The sequence below is a fragment of the Pungitius pungitius genome, chromosome 7, assembly GCF_949316345.1.
Source record: "Pungitius pungitius chromosome 7, fPunPun2.1, whole genome shotgun sequence".
Classification (NCBI taxonomy): Eukaryota; Metazoa; Chordata; class Actinopteri; order Perciformes; family Gasterosteidae; genus Pungitius; species Pungitius pungitius.
Window position 1 is genome coordinate 4,375,304 of NC_084906.1, and position 16,144 is coordinate 4,391,447.

A 16,144-nucleotide genomic window follows, 5' to 3' on the forward strand; every position below is an offset into this window, starting at 1 on the left:
TCTAAATCTTTCAGGAGGCTTTAGCTGAGATGCTTTTGCGTTTCTTGTGCATTCTCTTTTCATCTGGAGCTGCTTTGTAGCTGGAGCCGCTGGCTCACTGCCTCAGAGGCCGGGTCCCCGCCTCGTATGCAACATGAGAGGCGCTGGCGGGGGTCGCACTCAATCGCATTGACACATTTAAAGATGTGTCGGAACGCTTCCCCCAGATCTTCACTCTAAATCTGAGTAGTCAACAAAACAGCTTCACTCCGAAGGGTCTATAACTGTGCTTCACACACACACACACACACACTTGAATGATTTATTCAATACTTCCCTGTAAAACAAGCCACACAGACATAATTGAGGAATATATAAATACACAATTAAGCCCCTTAGCTCTAAGAACTACTATCAGCACCAGCTGCTCTGACCATTTGAGAACGGCACCGGGAAACGGCTGTGTTTTAAACGCGCAACTAGTACGAGAAAGCCTTTCAAAGATGGTAATGAAGACAACTTCATAATAGTCTTTCTAAATGTTTTGCGTTGTGATACTTGATGCGTTTCCAATCTCCCATTTTTAACTGTGAAATCCTTAATGTCAGAGCCATAAAGTCACAACATGCAGATGAAAACAGAAAAATGAATTTGGCTGTAATGCCAGTTCCTTGATGAAGAATATTCTGTTATTGTAATTTGATAGAGTTGAATACTTTTCCTACGAGTTACGAGCTTTCCCTTGTGTCTGCTTGCAAGCCAGTACACGCAATGCTAACTTGGCCATAACCATTAAAAAAACAAAACTGAGCACCAAATGCCAACAAGACGCCGACTGCTGCAGGAGGCCTTGCTGCCAACACTTTGTCATCAGCATCACGCCGACGGCAGACATCAGCTGGGAGGTTTCAGCCAGGGAGGAGGACCTCTCGGCCCCTTTGCTGGAGCTGCTGAATATTTTACAGGTTCAGATGGTCCTGCTCTGTGTCTTCAAACACTCAGTGTGCGTGTGCGTGTGCGTGCGTGTGAGCGTGGGCAGTTTATATTCCATCTGCCTGACCCCGGGGCGAAAGCAGCAGACCCACACAGTCAGGGGTGGACCAGAATCCCCTGGATCAAGAACACGTGCCCACACACAACCACAAACTCAAACAAACAACATCGTGCACACAAAAACACTGAGTCTTACTCTGTCCGTCAGGCTCACATAAACACTTGCACACGCTATTATGGCTCCTGGCCTGAGCTGAGAGTGAAAAGACCTTGAGAGGATGAAACTTGTCCAGAGAACTAAATAACTTCATAATACATTCCACTGTTTCTTTTGCTTATTGTCAATGTTTTTAGGGTAAGAGAAGGGAGGTTAAAAGTGCCTCAGTCCGGATCCCCAAAAATTCAGTAGTTCAAAATTTCAGAACCCCAGGGGATGATGAAGGTTGGAGGTGTAGATTACAAGTCTGTACTTTAATCTAGTACCCATGATGAGGCATTGCTGCAAACTGATTAAACTGTCAACCTGTTTTTTTTTTTCTCAGATATTCTGGGAGTCTCATTTCGACAGAAATGTGGCCGTCTGCGTGTTATTTAAAATCCCTAATGTCTATTGTAAATGGACTTTTGGCAGTAAACACGCTCTCACCTCAAAGGGGGGGGAATTGATACATTGGCAATAAAATGTAGTGTGGATGTGAGGTTTTGCTGTGTGGACACGACCACCAAGTTGGCGATGGGTGTCAGAGAGTCTTTGTAATTACATTATTGCGTATGTGGTAAAAGATCAGCAGGTAATGCGTCTTAAGGCTGTCTATTTTAATGGTTTGCGTGTCTCCAGAGGAGTCTTTTCTCGTGTCTCCTCCACGGGTGTGTGCCAGGGAGATATTGGAGGGTGTGTGTGTGTGTATCTGTGTGGGTTAGAGCTTTTACGGCCTTCAACCATGTTAATTGCTGTCATGTTCTGTGAGGAAGGCCGCACTCGTTGACTTCCGCCGAACCGCCTATATTAGAGGAGTTTGTTTCTGCCCCCCCTCTATCCTCCAGGCCCTCCATCTCACTTCTAACCTCTCAAGTGAGTAGATCCAGCCCACCCAATTAAAGTCAATCTCGTGTTTGCGTGGTATAGAACCACCCAGATCATGTGATATGGAAAGCACGCTTTGATACGAGGCGCACTCCTCTCGGAGTGTGCTCTCGCCCTGCTGGTCAAATACTACACACTCATTGTGTACACACACACACACACACACACACGAGAGCCCATGAAGATTCCCACAACCTCATTCAGTCTCCTACCATCTCTGTCTCTGCAACCCCTGTGCTCTGAGCTAATGCCCTGTCCGGAACAACTCAAAGAAGTAGGAAGAAATTGAAAGAACAAATCTCCTCTCGGACAGAAATTCCCCAGAAAAATAGTAACTTTTAAGGGGTTGTTTTGCTCAAATTACAAAATTTGTTTTATGTTCCCGGGTTTTGCGATCGCTTCCTCTGAAGCTTCTTTCACAGCTCGAATGGCAGTAAGACTTAACAGCATTTCCTGCTCAGCATACTTCATCTAGAGTTGACGGGAAGTCATTTTATCGGGACTATTTCTCCACTGAGAAAACACATGGGTCTAAATATTGGAGTAACTTTTTTTCAACACGCTTTGCGCAAGATTAAATTCCCCCGCTTTGCATTGTGTTTGCAGCCAAAATCCCATTAAAATGGTTATTAAAAAATGTAAACAGCAGCAGATTTAGGAAGATCTCCTTAATCGCCCCGACTCCCTGCGGGATCAACAATCCTTCTGGTGCTCACAGGTTTGAGGTGCCGCCGGCCACAGGTCTCAGGCAAATTATAGTATTAATGTGGGTGGGGGGGGGGGGGGGGTACAGGCTCTTGCAGAAAGCAAACAACGTCTGAATGGCAGCTAAACACAACCTTTCCAATGGAGCTGACCTTTTGTTCCAGATATCAGATCTTTGTTATTTTGATCCTCTGACTGGATTCTTAAAGCGAGCTGATGACTCTACAGCTACTGCCATGTGCAGAAAAATAGTTTTGCACAATCAGTAAAGTCTCCTCCCACAGCCGGATGAAAGGGCCCCCGTGGGTTCTCTGCATTGTTACAGTGCTGGGCTGTGTCCAGAAATACCCAGGGGAAAACCACATGAGCCACACTTAATCATTCAGTCTCAACACATGGCTGTGTGGGATTCACAAAGGAGAAGTGTAAAAATAAAGAAAAAAAGGGGCCACCCTTTCAAATAGAACATCTGTACAGCAGCAGGTTGCACCCGAGCTGTCCTGCGTTATTTAGACGTCCCCTCAGCTTAAATGACACCTGTTGAATTACTTTGTCCTCTTAATCCTGTGATAGTTGATGACTTTAGATACTGACTTTCTTCACCTTTATGATTTATTAAGACAGATCTTGTCTCCCGGACAGCTGTTTTTTTTTTCCTCCCCTTTTTCTAAACGAAAACCATTTCTTTTTCAGAGGTCGACGGGCGATTTGTCTTTGAAGTGTTTCTAGAACCACTGGGTCCTACAAATTGTGCCAGCGGATTGTGTGAAAAGAGATGCTTGTGGAATCGTATCAATCGAACCGTTTGTGCCACTTTAGTAACATAGATTGGGGCTTCGAGACACGTGGAACTGTACGTCTGAATGAATTGCCAGAGGAGAGGAAAGCGGGAGATGAATGGCAGCTTGTATCTACAGATCTGTTATTGTTTGTGAAAATGACCTCCAAGCTCAGAAAACAACCCAAACTGAGGGGCAAAAAGTGACCACGGTTATTGGATTTATTGTCCTGTCATTTAAAACGAAGGCGACATATCTGGGAAATGTGTCATGTTGTAATTTGAGTGCCTTTACTATGCTTTCTCATACGAGGAAAGAACCCGGTAGAGCTATGAATCATTGAGGATATTGATCATCTCAGTCCTCAGGATAAAGGACTCAGGGTAAAGCACTATGTTATTGCTATTGCTAACACTTAAAGTTATTGCATTTTCTGAGAATGAACAGTCGCTACCTGTGTGTCTGCATTTATTTATTCCTTCCACTCTGAAGCTTTGCTACAAGCCTCTTTGTAAAGGAAGCGAGTGAGTGACCCAGACGGTCATAATGAGTGGGCAGGGAGGGATGGAAACAAGAACTGAACCCTCTTCCTTTCACACACACACACACACACAGCTGGAGGACAGGAAATGGTGATTTGTCTGTGGCGGTGAGGGCATGCTGCGTCACTGAGGAAACTCTGCTTTGCACAGAAGGGTTCCCCACCTCGTGGATGCAGCTGTATTCAATTCATACTTTGGAATATTTGCCCCTTTTTTTCACTGAAAAACTGTAAAAAGGTTTGTCAGTTCGATCACATCTTTTTTTTTTTTCCAAGACACCAGAAGGTCTTCCTTCACCAGCTGGAAGATGTATTTTTTTGTCCAATACTATCGTCCCATATTATACATTAGTATTGTTGCTCAGTGTTGTGGTAATTCTTTTTTGACCTGTGCACGTCCACAGGATATCTGTGCAATACTGATAAAAAATGATAAAATGCATCCCTTTGAGGCTGCTGTGTGTATGTGGGTTTTCACACGTCTTTACCATATGCTTACCATATTCGTCCTATGTGCTGCCTCGGCTTTCAAAGACCTCACTGCGGTTACAAATGAGTCACCCTCCCACTCAGCGCAGCGATTATGAACAGTCACGACAACCTTAATTAAATAGGAGGCTCGAATTGATTTGAGATCTGACTGCCCTGTGGTCCATTTAACCACAAAGCAGCAGGGTGTATTGCTGGGGCGCCGAGGACCTGGACCCGACTGTTAAAACGCACTCCTCAACAACGAGAGCCGCCATTTTGAATCGGGTGCAAACATTGTTTGACGTCTAGCTTGGCACGGTGAAAGCAAGCAAACGTTTGGGGGTTGTTTGTTGCCTAAAGAAAGACGAGTAATCAGTAGGCAGGAGTTCAATGAGGTAACTTAATACGACTTAATCTCAATATAAAAACATCAAGACTCCAATATGTTGTTCTGAAAACCGAATAGTTTCTCTCCACGTCTTGATCCAATTGCACAATCCTCCCTTGCAGATAGCATTTACTTTTTTTTTTTTTTTAATTGTACATTGTTCTGAAATCTCATGCTTGTTGGCTTAAAAAAATGCGATTGAATCGTCTTTGTTGTATGAACAAATATTACAACAAGGACCCATTTGTAGCTCTTCTTGATCTCTCGGGTGTACCACACAATCTTCCTTTCAACCTGAAATATATCACGGTCGTTACGCAACCCAAGAATGTTTTTTTTTTTTTTTTTTTTAGTTTTGAAATATCCGAGCAAGGACAAGGACTCGTTGCTTCAGAACACGTTGGAGAATAACTCTGATTTAAAGAAGAGTGGGAGGGCCTGAGGAGGGGAAAGTAATACCCAGCAGAGAGAGGGAGGGAGGGAGGGAGGGAGGGAGGTTTGTGTGGGAGAGCTAATGGCAGTGGAGGAGCGTTACCAGGGAGGGGTGAGGACGGGAGGATAAGCAAAAGGTCACGGTTACTGAGGACCGTTCTCAGATGCCTTCGCTCAGTCGTGCCACTAAAAGCTGACGGGTACTTTTCTCAGTGTGTCTGACTCTTTGATACCAATCCTATCTTGTTTTTTGGGGTTGTTCGGTCCCATTCATTCATACAACTAATAATCTAGGTCGTCTGCCTCTCTATCTGCAATCATTCCATGTTCTGTTTGCTGTCTTTAGAACACACAACATCTCAGTTCTTTGAACTTAAAAAGTCAGAATTGGGCTCTCTGTAATCTCACATGTATCAGTTGTGCTTGAGGTTTCTCTCTGTTTTCCTTCACTGGCTTCCTTTTCTCTTCATTCCCCCATCATTTCAAATGATGTTTTTTAATTAGTGAGTTAGTTTTGGTTTTATCGATCTCCCGCCCATCCGTCTCCTCTTCACAGGGTTCTCCGCAGAGGGGCCGCTGCTTCTTCCACATTTTATCTCCCTACGAGGAGCCGTGTTATCTCAATGTTGTTGCGTGTGTGTGTGTGTGTGTGTGTGTGTGTGTCATGCAGTAAGTGCGAGCTCCGGCGCTGCTCCCTCCAATCTTTTTCGGCTCTTCAATAACAGTGAACGTTTGTTTTTATTTGTCCAACAAGGACGTCAAATGTCCTCTACTGGGAGGACGACTGCTTTTAAACCAAAGAAGGGACCGAAGTCTTGTGTGAGAGGCGGTAAAGGGGTGAGGCCGAACTTTTTACGCTTTGGAATGAAGGACTAAATGGTAAATGAGAATAAACTCAAAGTCCCCCCCCGGGCCTGAATACCACCCACGGTTATCTCACAGCTCGCCTGCGTCACTCGAGGGAAAATGAGATCTTCAATGGCCGCCGCGGTGGCTTTTTAGGGCATGCGGCTGGATTCGGCTCTGAAGTCCAAACTCTTTGGAGCATAACCACACGTGGCCATACCCCTGACCAAAGACAAACATCCCTGGTGGTCCTCACCCCCCCCCCCCCCGAGGCAGAAAAGCACATAAATATTAAATCCATCTGGATTTCGTTCGAGATTTGTTTGTCTGGGAGAAAGTACGAGTTTCATGTGGCGTCTGAGCTGAGCTCTGTTCATTGCAGGGCGGGATTTAAATATTTAGTGACATCACTTTTCATTAAAGTGTTCGTATGCATCCAGATAGGGGCTAACCTTTTTTTTTTCCCCCCCTTGGTAAATAATGCATGAAAGAATAGAAATGAGACCGAGAATCTTGCCTTCTCACCTTGAATAACAAGTGCAGGAGGAAATTGCCTGTCCGCTGGATGATGAAGTCTGTTTAGTCGGGCCGTGCTGCATAATTCCAGGGTTTCCCTCACGTTGGCACCCGCAGGTTGAGCTGACACAACAGATTTTCTGATGATGAAACACTACCTTTTCACCTTGCCTTTTTAGAGCCACTTTTAATCAACATAATGTCTGATCTGTGTGCTGTGTTATTGAGTCTGGTTTAACTGGGCGTTGCCAAATTTCTTGTGGAATTGATTTAGAGGCCGTGTGTGTGAGTAAAGAATGAAATCTGCTGGGGAAACCAACGGGGCTAGTTATTGCAGAGCGGAGCACTGGTGCTTCTTCTTCTGCTGAGCTCACGAGGGGTTTTAGTGTGAAAAGGCTTTATATAACCGCTTTTAAATGTTCTATTGTTTTAAGGGATTCTCTACTTTAAGCCCAAAGCTGAAGTGCTTTCAACTTTCGGCTCAATGATCACGTTGACGTCTTACTGACAGGCGGCTCGGTTCTTACTGTCAAAATGTCAATGAAAATGAAAACGGAAAAGGCGGTTAATGTGCTTAAGATGTCCAAAATAAACCTGATAAAATCCCTAACGTACCATTCATGGCTCCTGAGGTGTGTAAGTTCTATATCAGGGGGAACATATTTTGTTCCATGACGTGTTGTTTCATGAGCTGTGGACTGAACCTTTGACTTTCCCCACGTTAAGTTAATGTCTGAAAACCCTGGCAACAACGATGCTGGAGTGTCCCCGTGCTGCAGCGGGAAAGGACACCAGTAACGAGCGCTTGTCTTAAGAGACGGGGAGTGCAGCGATGTGAACATGTGACGTGCTTCGTCAACTGTACATGACTAGTAAACCTAGATCGAAGTACAGTCGGATTACGTTCAGACCGTGCTTCACACCTATGGAGCCAAATCCAGGATCAACAAAGAATAATATTCAACCTGAGTTTTGAATTAAAAGTCTTGAGTAAATGACTAAAGTTTTGAGTCAAAAAAGTCATTTTGATTGTTCTTCTTCTGTTGAATAGAACATATATGTATATTTTGGTATTTGAAGTTTTGTATTTCTCACATTCATATAATATTTTTTCACTTCAGACCTGGCTTAAGGGGCGTGGCATCAAGTGAAAGGGGCGTGTAATCAAGAGTGACAGTTTAACAAAGAAGGCTGAAAACCTTCAGGAAACAGAAGCACAGCGAGAATTACGCACTAAAACAAACCTTCCACATCACCTCCTGCCTCTGTATTCCATTTCAAAACGCTTCCCCCGATGAACCTGATGAACAGAGACTGTTACTGGTACTAATTAGTGTCAGTGGTTCATGGTAACGCCTCCTTGTACAGCAGCTCACGCTGTGGAATCCAACGGAGGAGACATGATTACCGTTTTTTAACTGCCTTTACCACCTTTTATAGGGCTGTATCAATAATTCACTCGCACTACGCAGACGGGACCCGGTGCGTTCCAGGACCCGTCGATACTTTCAGGGAAACGCACTATGTATTCCAGGGATGTTCTTTGGAGCTGAAGCTGGAAATATCCAATAACTAGGGCGTTACGTTCTGTAGTCTTTGATTGACAGCAGTTGTGTTTGTCAGGTGAACGACGGAGGCCTTCTCAGATGAGCCCACGCTGTCACTGAGACGCAGAATCACGGCCTCCTGCTCGATGAGCTCAGCCTGTTAACGAGAAGGGCTCCTCGTTGAGGGGGGCGAATCTGTGTGACTAATAGCTGCCTTTTCTTGCTCTTTTGTTTTTATTTGTACACTTGGAGCCTATGTTTTGCCGTGGGAGACTGAAGGAGAAGTGTCTCGAGTTGTGTTGCTAGAGATGATGATCACGACCAGGCGACGCACAAAGAAATCCATCCTGTGGGACTAAATGATGATCAAAGCAAATTGATTTTACCTTTTTCTTCTCAAAATAGCTTGCTGATGGCGGACAGAACGTTCTGGGCTACAGAGTGAAACCTGATCCGTGCTCTCCTTTCCCCTGATGGAAAATCATTCCCTTTTGAAGTGTGGAATTTAATTTGATTCTTATCATTTTTTTTTTTTTTTAGATTTGTCCTCCAAATGTCTGTGATTATCTACATTTTCTGAAATTAAAAATGGATTAATATTGATCACCGGGGCTCCAGCCTGTGTAGATATTTATCTTTAGAAAAGAAAAAGTTTTGTCTCGTGTTCCACTGTCAACTGTCCGCCTCTACTTGGATCATCTCCAGCACCCATGTTGGCACCCGATTCCCTGCTGAGGAGCGTTTGGCCTTTGACCGTCTTAGTGGACTCTCGGGTCGGGCCCCCCGTCTCTAGTTCAAAGATCTGATCCATCCGACCCGTCTTCACCTGGATGGTTGGCAGCTGTTCCCTCCTGACACGGGACAGTCGATCAGGACGTATCCGAGGGGGGGGGGGGGGGGGGTCCATGTGCCTGTTCTTTTCCATCCCTGCATACATGCTTTGAATACGATGCAGTTCTCTGCAGGCAACAATTGGCAGGACATAAGACCCTTTCCCTTTTATCTACATTATCAAAGGACTAAAATCTGTCGGTACATTGATTTTTATCGCAGTGACCGGGGTTTTTGGAGGGGATCAAAGGGGCGATGGCTTAAAGTGCAGTCGGAAGGGAGTGGTCAGTTTATCCTCCGGTACAGATAACACGGCTCGATAGCAAAGAGCCCCTTGGCGCTGTGAGTTTGTAGACAGAAAACCGCTCTGATTAAGCCGCAGTTCCCTCGAGCATGATGGCGCCCTATTTTCTTTTTCTTTTTTTTATTCGCCGTCTTTTCTGGAAAGTCGTGTTTGAACTGGTGAGGACGCAACAGGATGCACACGGTCTGCCTCACTGTGTTTTTATTTTGTTTTATTAGCTTTGGATTTGAAGTTTATTTTCATTGTTCTCCAACGTACTCTCACGATGTTATAGAAATAAGAGAAGAAGTCCGGAAGCCAGTTCATTTTGTTAGAGAGCACTTCCCTCGTAATCTACTCACTACTTTATTTTCCCTCGTTTTTTTTTTTTTAAGCCGAAGTTTGGTTTCACGCCTCTGGATTAAAACACATTTAAAATACTGTTTATTTCTGTCCCTTGGAACCCCGGAGAAACGGGCTGAGCGCCTGTTTTACGTCTGAAGATACATTTAGAACAGTGCCAGGCTCTGATTTTGTTTTTCATCGTCTTTTTAATGTCTGACCTATTTTTATTTTATCTTTCAGAATATTCTATGTGTCTCATGATTCACAAGATCTGAAGATATTCAGCTACATCGCCAGAGACGGACAAAGCAACGTCTTCCGCTGCAATGTCTTCAAGTCCAAGAAGAAGGTAAGAAAGAAGGTTAAAGATTCCTCCTCTTTTATTGGACACTAACAGCTCACCGAGGTTACTGTTATTATTGAGTGGCACTTAAAAGCTACAGTAAAAAAATAATATATATTTTGAGAATTTTAAACAGTTACCAAAAAAGAAAAAGCACACATGCAAACATTAAGAAAAAGGCAACGCATCCTGTTGTTCTTTGGAGAGGAACTCTAGGATTTCCAGTGTATTTTTTAGAGCAAGTCCTCTTGTAAATCAGGTCCCTGCCTGAGACACTATGTAAAGACACCCGGTCCTCGTTGGTCCTCCAGGCATCACGGCCTCGTTGAGTTGGAAACCCACTTGGGCCGTGAAAAATAGTTAGTTAGGAAATGTAGACTTGGTGTGTTAGCGCACACACACACACACACACACACTGCCTCATGATCGCTGACAGACACGCCAACATTGACACGTCATTGAGAACATGCACACAAACGACCCTGTATGTCTGTGCTTGTCACTCGTTGACATGATGCATCCTCAGAGATATACTGTACACACACACACACACACACACACACACACACACACACACACACACACACACAGGCTGGTTCCCAGCTTAATGGCCCACTGCAGTTTCCCCAGAGAAATTTGGCATGCATTACATTTTCATTTTGTCTTCCGAACAGAGGTGTGTGTGTGTGTGTGTGTGTGTGTGTGTGTGTGTGTGTGTGTGTGTGTGTGTGTGTGTGTGTGTGTGTGTGTGTGTGTGTGTGTGTGTGTGTGTGTGTGTGTGTGTGTGTGTGTGTGTGTGTGTGTGTGTGTGTATTGATTTTACACTATGGCAGGGTAAGGAGAGACAATGGGGAATATCATTTGTTTTGAAAAAGAACACCATGTTTTATATTTGCATCTCATTCATTAGCTGCTATGGTTACTAAGGGAATTTGTTCAGTCAATATTGACTTTGAGACATTTTCTGTTTTCTCCGTGTGAAGGCCGGCAGGAAAAGGAAATGTGTGAGATGAAGTAGGAGATTAAGTCGTCTTCATTTCCTTCTTAACTACCAAAAGGGGAAGAACGGCTGCACTTTAGATTACAGTGGAAGACTGTAGACTTTAGTGTCTAATCAGTACGAAGGAGGCGGGCTGTGTGTCTCTCTCTCATTCTGACTCATAGAGTCTCTCCCTCTTCCCCCGTCTTCTATTCACAGTTTAAAGGAGGCTAATGAATGACCTGGCCTCTATTGTGTAGAACTCAAGAGACAGTGATGGAGCAGAGACCAGGGAGTGAATACTGAATGTTGCCTCTTCTTGGGGGTCAGTTTTGTTTGTGTCTGTGCGTGTGATTGGGTATTGTGTGTGTGTGAGACCCTCTAAAACCCATTGTATTCATGTGTGCTTTGTGTGATTAACACACAACAGAACAGCAGCACGGCTGTTACTAGGTAACTCTGAAATGACCACTTTACATTTGGATAATGGGGAAAGCTACATCTCCCTAAAACACACGCAGGGCTTTTTCTCATTCAGTTCGTATTTCAAACCAATAAACCCGTCATATTTATATTTTCCTTAGATATGCCTTACATCACCAATAGAGTGAATAATGTATGTATAATAATGTGTTTGAATATAGTTGGAGTGGATGAATCTCCAGAATTCCACTGAGGATCAATAGTCTTTTCATTGACTTTGGGGAGCGCTCATAAGGGATGACACATTGCTATTTGCAGACGCATCAGTGAGAAGGACTCTCAACGTGGTCAAGATAATTGGTTGGAATGGCCTTTCATCACTTTTCATTGAATATCCACATCTCCGTGAAATGATCCGTCTGTCTAGAGCTTTGTCTCTCTTTACATTTCTTTTTAATTTCTCGGTCCAGTCTGCTATTCGTGGCACGGTTTCGGGCCGCGTCCTCATCCAGTCTCAAAAGTGGGACAAGGCTTAAGCGGCTGCCTTCTCAGTCGTCTGTGCGGCTCCACCCTGACCCCTTTCTTTGATAACAATGTCCCCACATATGTTCATAGACCTGCTTCATATGCTCTAATGATGCCAAACCGGCTGGAATTGGCCACTGAAGAACTTTAGCAAGTCCAGAATTCCTAAACCTTTGAAGTATCAAAGAAAGTAAAGAAGAATCTGAAAATTGATTTGAATGTTCCCGTCCCTGTGCCATCGTGACTTGACTGTAGCACACTGCACAAACTCACTGCTCTCACACTCGTACTCCTCATCGCCCCCATCACACACTCAGTTATTGCTCCCACTTGTCCCTCTACTTTCTCCGAGCCAGTCGATGTGTTTAATAAACGTCGGGGGCCGGTGATTAGTGTACTCGGCTGGTGATCAGGAAGTGCAGGTAGGACACTTAGTACGAGGAGGCCGAACCCGTCACACTTCATCGGGATGTGGACGATGTGTACACACAGGAAGAAAAGGGAAATGAATGATCTCATCAACCGAGAGGAAAGAGTTTAAGATCAGAAGAAAGTCCCCTGCCATCCTCTCATTGTTTACCTTTGCTTTTTCCTAAATTGCTTTATATTCCCTTTTGTCCCCTCACTCTGCTTGTGCCAAGACTTTCAAAAAGACAGCAAAGGCACCGCTGAACCGCTGCGGCTAATCTGGGATGAATAATGCATGGGTCCTTTTGACTGGGCCCTGTTCTATGGCCGCTAAGAGAGAATACTGCGTACCGGCAGCGTGATGTAGAGAGGAGACCCAGATATACAGAACGGCTGCGTTTACTCCGTCAAATGGACGGAGAGGAGGTCTAGTGGTGGGGAGAGCGATGGAGGAAGAGGGCCCCGCGCGGAGGGTGACGGATGTCCTGCTTGGTGGAGAACCCTTCATCTTGAAAGCAGGCTTTGCATTGAAGGGACATCTTGTCATCTGCGAAGGAGCGCAGAGTGTTGGAAAGCAAAGGTGTAAACGGCGCGGCCCGTGAAAGCGCACATTTGTAAACCAGCAACAAATGTCCAGAATCTTCATACCATTGAATACCCCATCGGGTCCGGATCGAGACGCCAGAGGAACCCGTCAGGAGGGAGGCCTTAAAGGCGTTGTGTCTCAACAAAGAAATGCGTGTGAAACAATGTGTGTGTTATCCCTCTGATCTAGTTTTCAGAAGCATGAAGAACACAACCAGCGTCCCCCCGTCATCTAAAGGCCGCTGTTAAAATCTTTCGTTCTCCAAGTGAACCGGCGTGTGAGGGCTTTCATTTCAGTGATGCCTGTAGCTGCTGCAGGATTACAGGGCTCTCCATTCCCCCCCCCCCCCCCGAAGAGGCTACGAAACCATTGGTGCCCACTGAGTGTAACTAACGCGAAGAGCGCCAGCCTCCTGGTTTGTTTAGACTTGTAAGAGGCTGGTTAGATGAATATGTCCCGACACTTGACTGTGAGGTTGATCTGCTCCAGAGTAGCGTCCCCGATGTCTCTGCTGCTCACCACATAAAGAGATGTTCTGCACCCTATTTCCCTCGTGAATTTGTAAAAGTAAACCAACTACTGCTTGAATTTTAGATGAATAAAACCTCTTTTTAAAGCTTTACCACTTCTTATGTGTAGTTCTTAGTGATGACCTTAGTGGAAACTTGAATGGTTTCCCGACCTCTGAATCACAGTCTGAATCAGGTTTGTGCTCGGTGACAATTTTCTCTTCATTGCAAAACGGTTAAGCCAAAAAGTTGGGCGAGATGGTTGTGAATCGATACATTCCCTTGATCAACCGGAGAGACGTTTGGCTGCTTTGAGTTAAGTGGACAGGTTGCATTTCAGACTTTTTGGCGAGTCAAATTTTTACAAGAACAGACGGAGACTTTTTGTGTTTCCCTATAATTTTTGCAATCAGTAAGCGGGTGAGTGAGGGGCAGCCGGTTCCTTTTCGGTGTGTGGAATGACAACAGCATCTGTCCTCGTCCCCTGTTCACCTGCCTCTGGAAATGTCTTCAAGGGAAAACACACGGGTCTGCGGTCACGCTGAGGACCAGCGTGGGTTCAAAGGACGCGAATGGAGGGTCCACAGAGAAGCAGGACGATGAACCCAAGGTGATTAATGGAGGCAGAGATGGAAAAGAAGAGAGCGGCACAGAGCAGTGGGTCAGAGGAGGAAAAGAAGGCAGGAGAGAGTAAAGGATATGAAAATGTGGCCGTCTCCAACCACTCATCATGACAGTTCAAACACTGGGTTTGGTGCATTTTTCATACGGACTCCGTTAGTTTGATGTGTTGCTTTTGAGCTGTCAGCTGTTTAAGGCAGGAGGCAATAGTTCATTTTAAAACTATTTGCCGCAAAACTGGAAAAGAGACACAAGTTAGAAGCTAATGGTGATTTTGGATAACAACGAAAACCACTGAATTTGCTTTCATCAGTTAAATCATACCAAAGCTACACTTCTAGCAAAGAAAATGGTGCTGGTTGCCATGGCTGCAGCGGCTGATTATTTCAAACAATCAGTAAATCTGTTCAATTGAACACTGTCAAATCAGAGAATGATTCCATGTTGATATTCCCTTCCATCTCAGATTGAGAGAGATAAAAGAAAGTAGAAAGGTAGTTCTGAAAGGTTGATGATCGACGCTTTCATGTAGACCCCATGAAAAGCTCTGGCACTTTAGTGACCACATGCGGTCGGTAGCCTTTGGCCCGGGCGACTGAACACAATAAAGTGGAGGCTACAAAGACGCCGTCGTTCCTGCTGGTCAGTAGGTGCTGGGAACGATTTTCAGATCAGGGCATCTTTTGTTTTTGCTACTGCAAGCCGCTGCTGGCTAGTCACTATGGAAACAACATCAGCACCAAATGATGCTGAAGCCGCACAGTTGATATAGAACACACGATGTGTTGGAATGTGGTTCTGATTATATTACATTATACATGAACAAACAGTTTATGGGTATAATGTAACCCCTCAATGTGCCTACATACTTCATATTTGTCATCTAATGGTAGTGCTTATGTCCCATAGTATTCTGACACTTGTCTGGTATAGAGGTTCTTGATTTGCCTTCTGGTCTTTAGGACAGACTACATCTGTTCTGCTCGTTCGGCTGAGAATGAATGATGTTTTGAAGCGAGGCCTCAGTGCTTTAAAATGAAACCGTTTCGGCAGCTGCTAGAATAAGCCAGACAAGGGGGGGTTGACAGCAGACAGAAGTCACAGACGTTGTTTTTTGACTTGACCTGCCTTTTCAGAGCTGGGAAGATGACGGATAAGCAAACACATTCAGCTTTTTGCACCTGAGGACAAAGGAAGAATTCAGTCTGAAATAGAAATGGCATTGTGAGGATACAGATGCAGATACCCTCCTCTGAGACTAATTATGTAATATCATCATGTGACCTTGTGGGACTGTGTGTCCTATATAGATGATTTTTATACTGCCTTTTGTTTTTTAAACCGGATACACAAGTCTGGGGTAAACGTTCTTCCACTCAGCATCTGAAAATAGTGGAAACTTTAGATTCCCTGGCAGGGATTTTTGGAACTTTTCCAGATCTGGTTTTCTTCAGAACTGGGTCACGAAATCACAAAAAAAACAAATCACTATATATATATATATTTAAAACATTATGAATAAAATATTGGAACGTTGGTTCATAAACACACCTGCATATTTGAGGTGAGAAGTGGAAAGTTGTAAGAATTCTAAATACTTATTTTTTTTGTCTTTCCCACCCACCCAGAGCCAGGCCATGCGTATTGTTCGGACAGTCGGCCAGGCCTTCGAGGTGTGTCACAAACTGAGTCTGCAGCACACACAGCAGAACGCAGACGGCCAGGAGGACAGCGAAAAGAACGACTCCACAGGTACACAAACGCACAAACACACACAGGATGACACTCACCTGCCACCCATGCTGCACCAGGAGCTGTTGAACACCCGAATACTTGATGATGGAAGACGTGGTGGTTTGCGAGGGTTGAAGCTGTGAAAATCTGTTTGATGGAATGAAAACCAAAGAAATGAATTGTCTCAAAGCAGACAAATAGCTGACAGTGGTGTCCAAGCCAGCGAATCAGATGTGTGTGTTGACTCCCTGCCAGCGGACCACCACTCTGTTACAT

The 16,144-nt window shown here is 44.7% G+C and overlaps 1 protein-coding gene across 1 annotated transcript in view; it reads left to right on the plus strand.

Annotated features, from left to right (window-relative positions):
- LOC119216375 (carboxyl-terminal PDZ ligand of neuronal nitric oxide synthase protein-like) overlaps positions 1-16,144 on the plus strand; it is a 73,307-nt gene that overhangs the window by 36,666 nt on the left and 20,497 nt on the right. The window contains exons 5-6 of the mRNA XM_037469129.2: positions 9,981-10,089; positions 15,763-15,886. Of these exons, the coding sequence (XP_037325026.2) occupies positions 9,981-10,089; positions 15,763-15,886 (233 nt within the window). The remainder of the gene's footprint in view (positions 1-9,980; positions 10,090-15,762; positions 15,887-16,144) is intronic.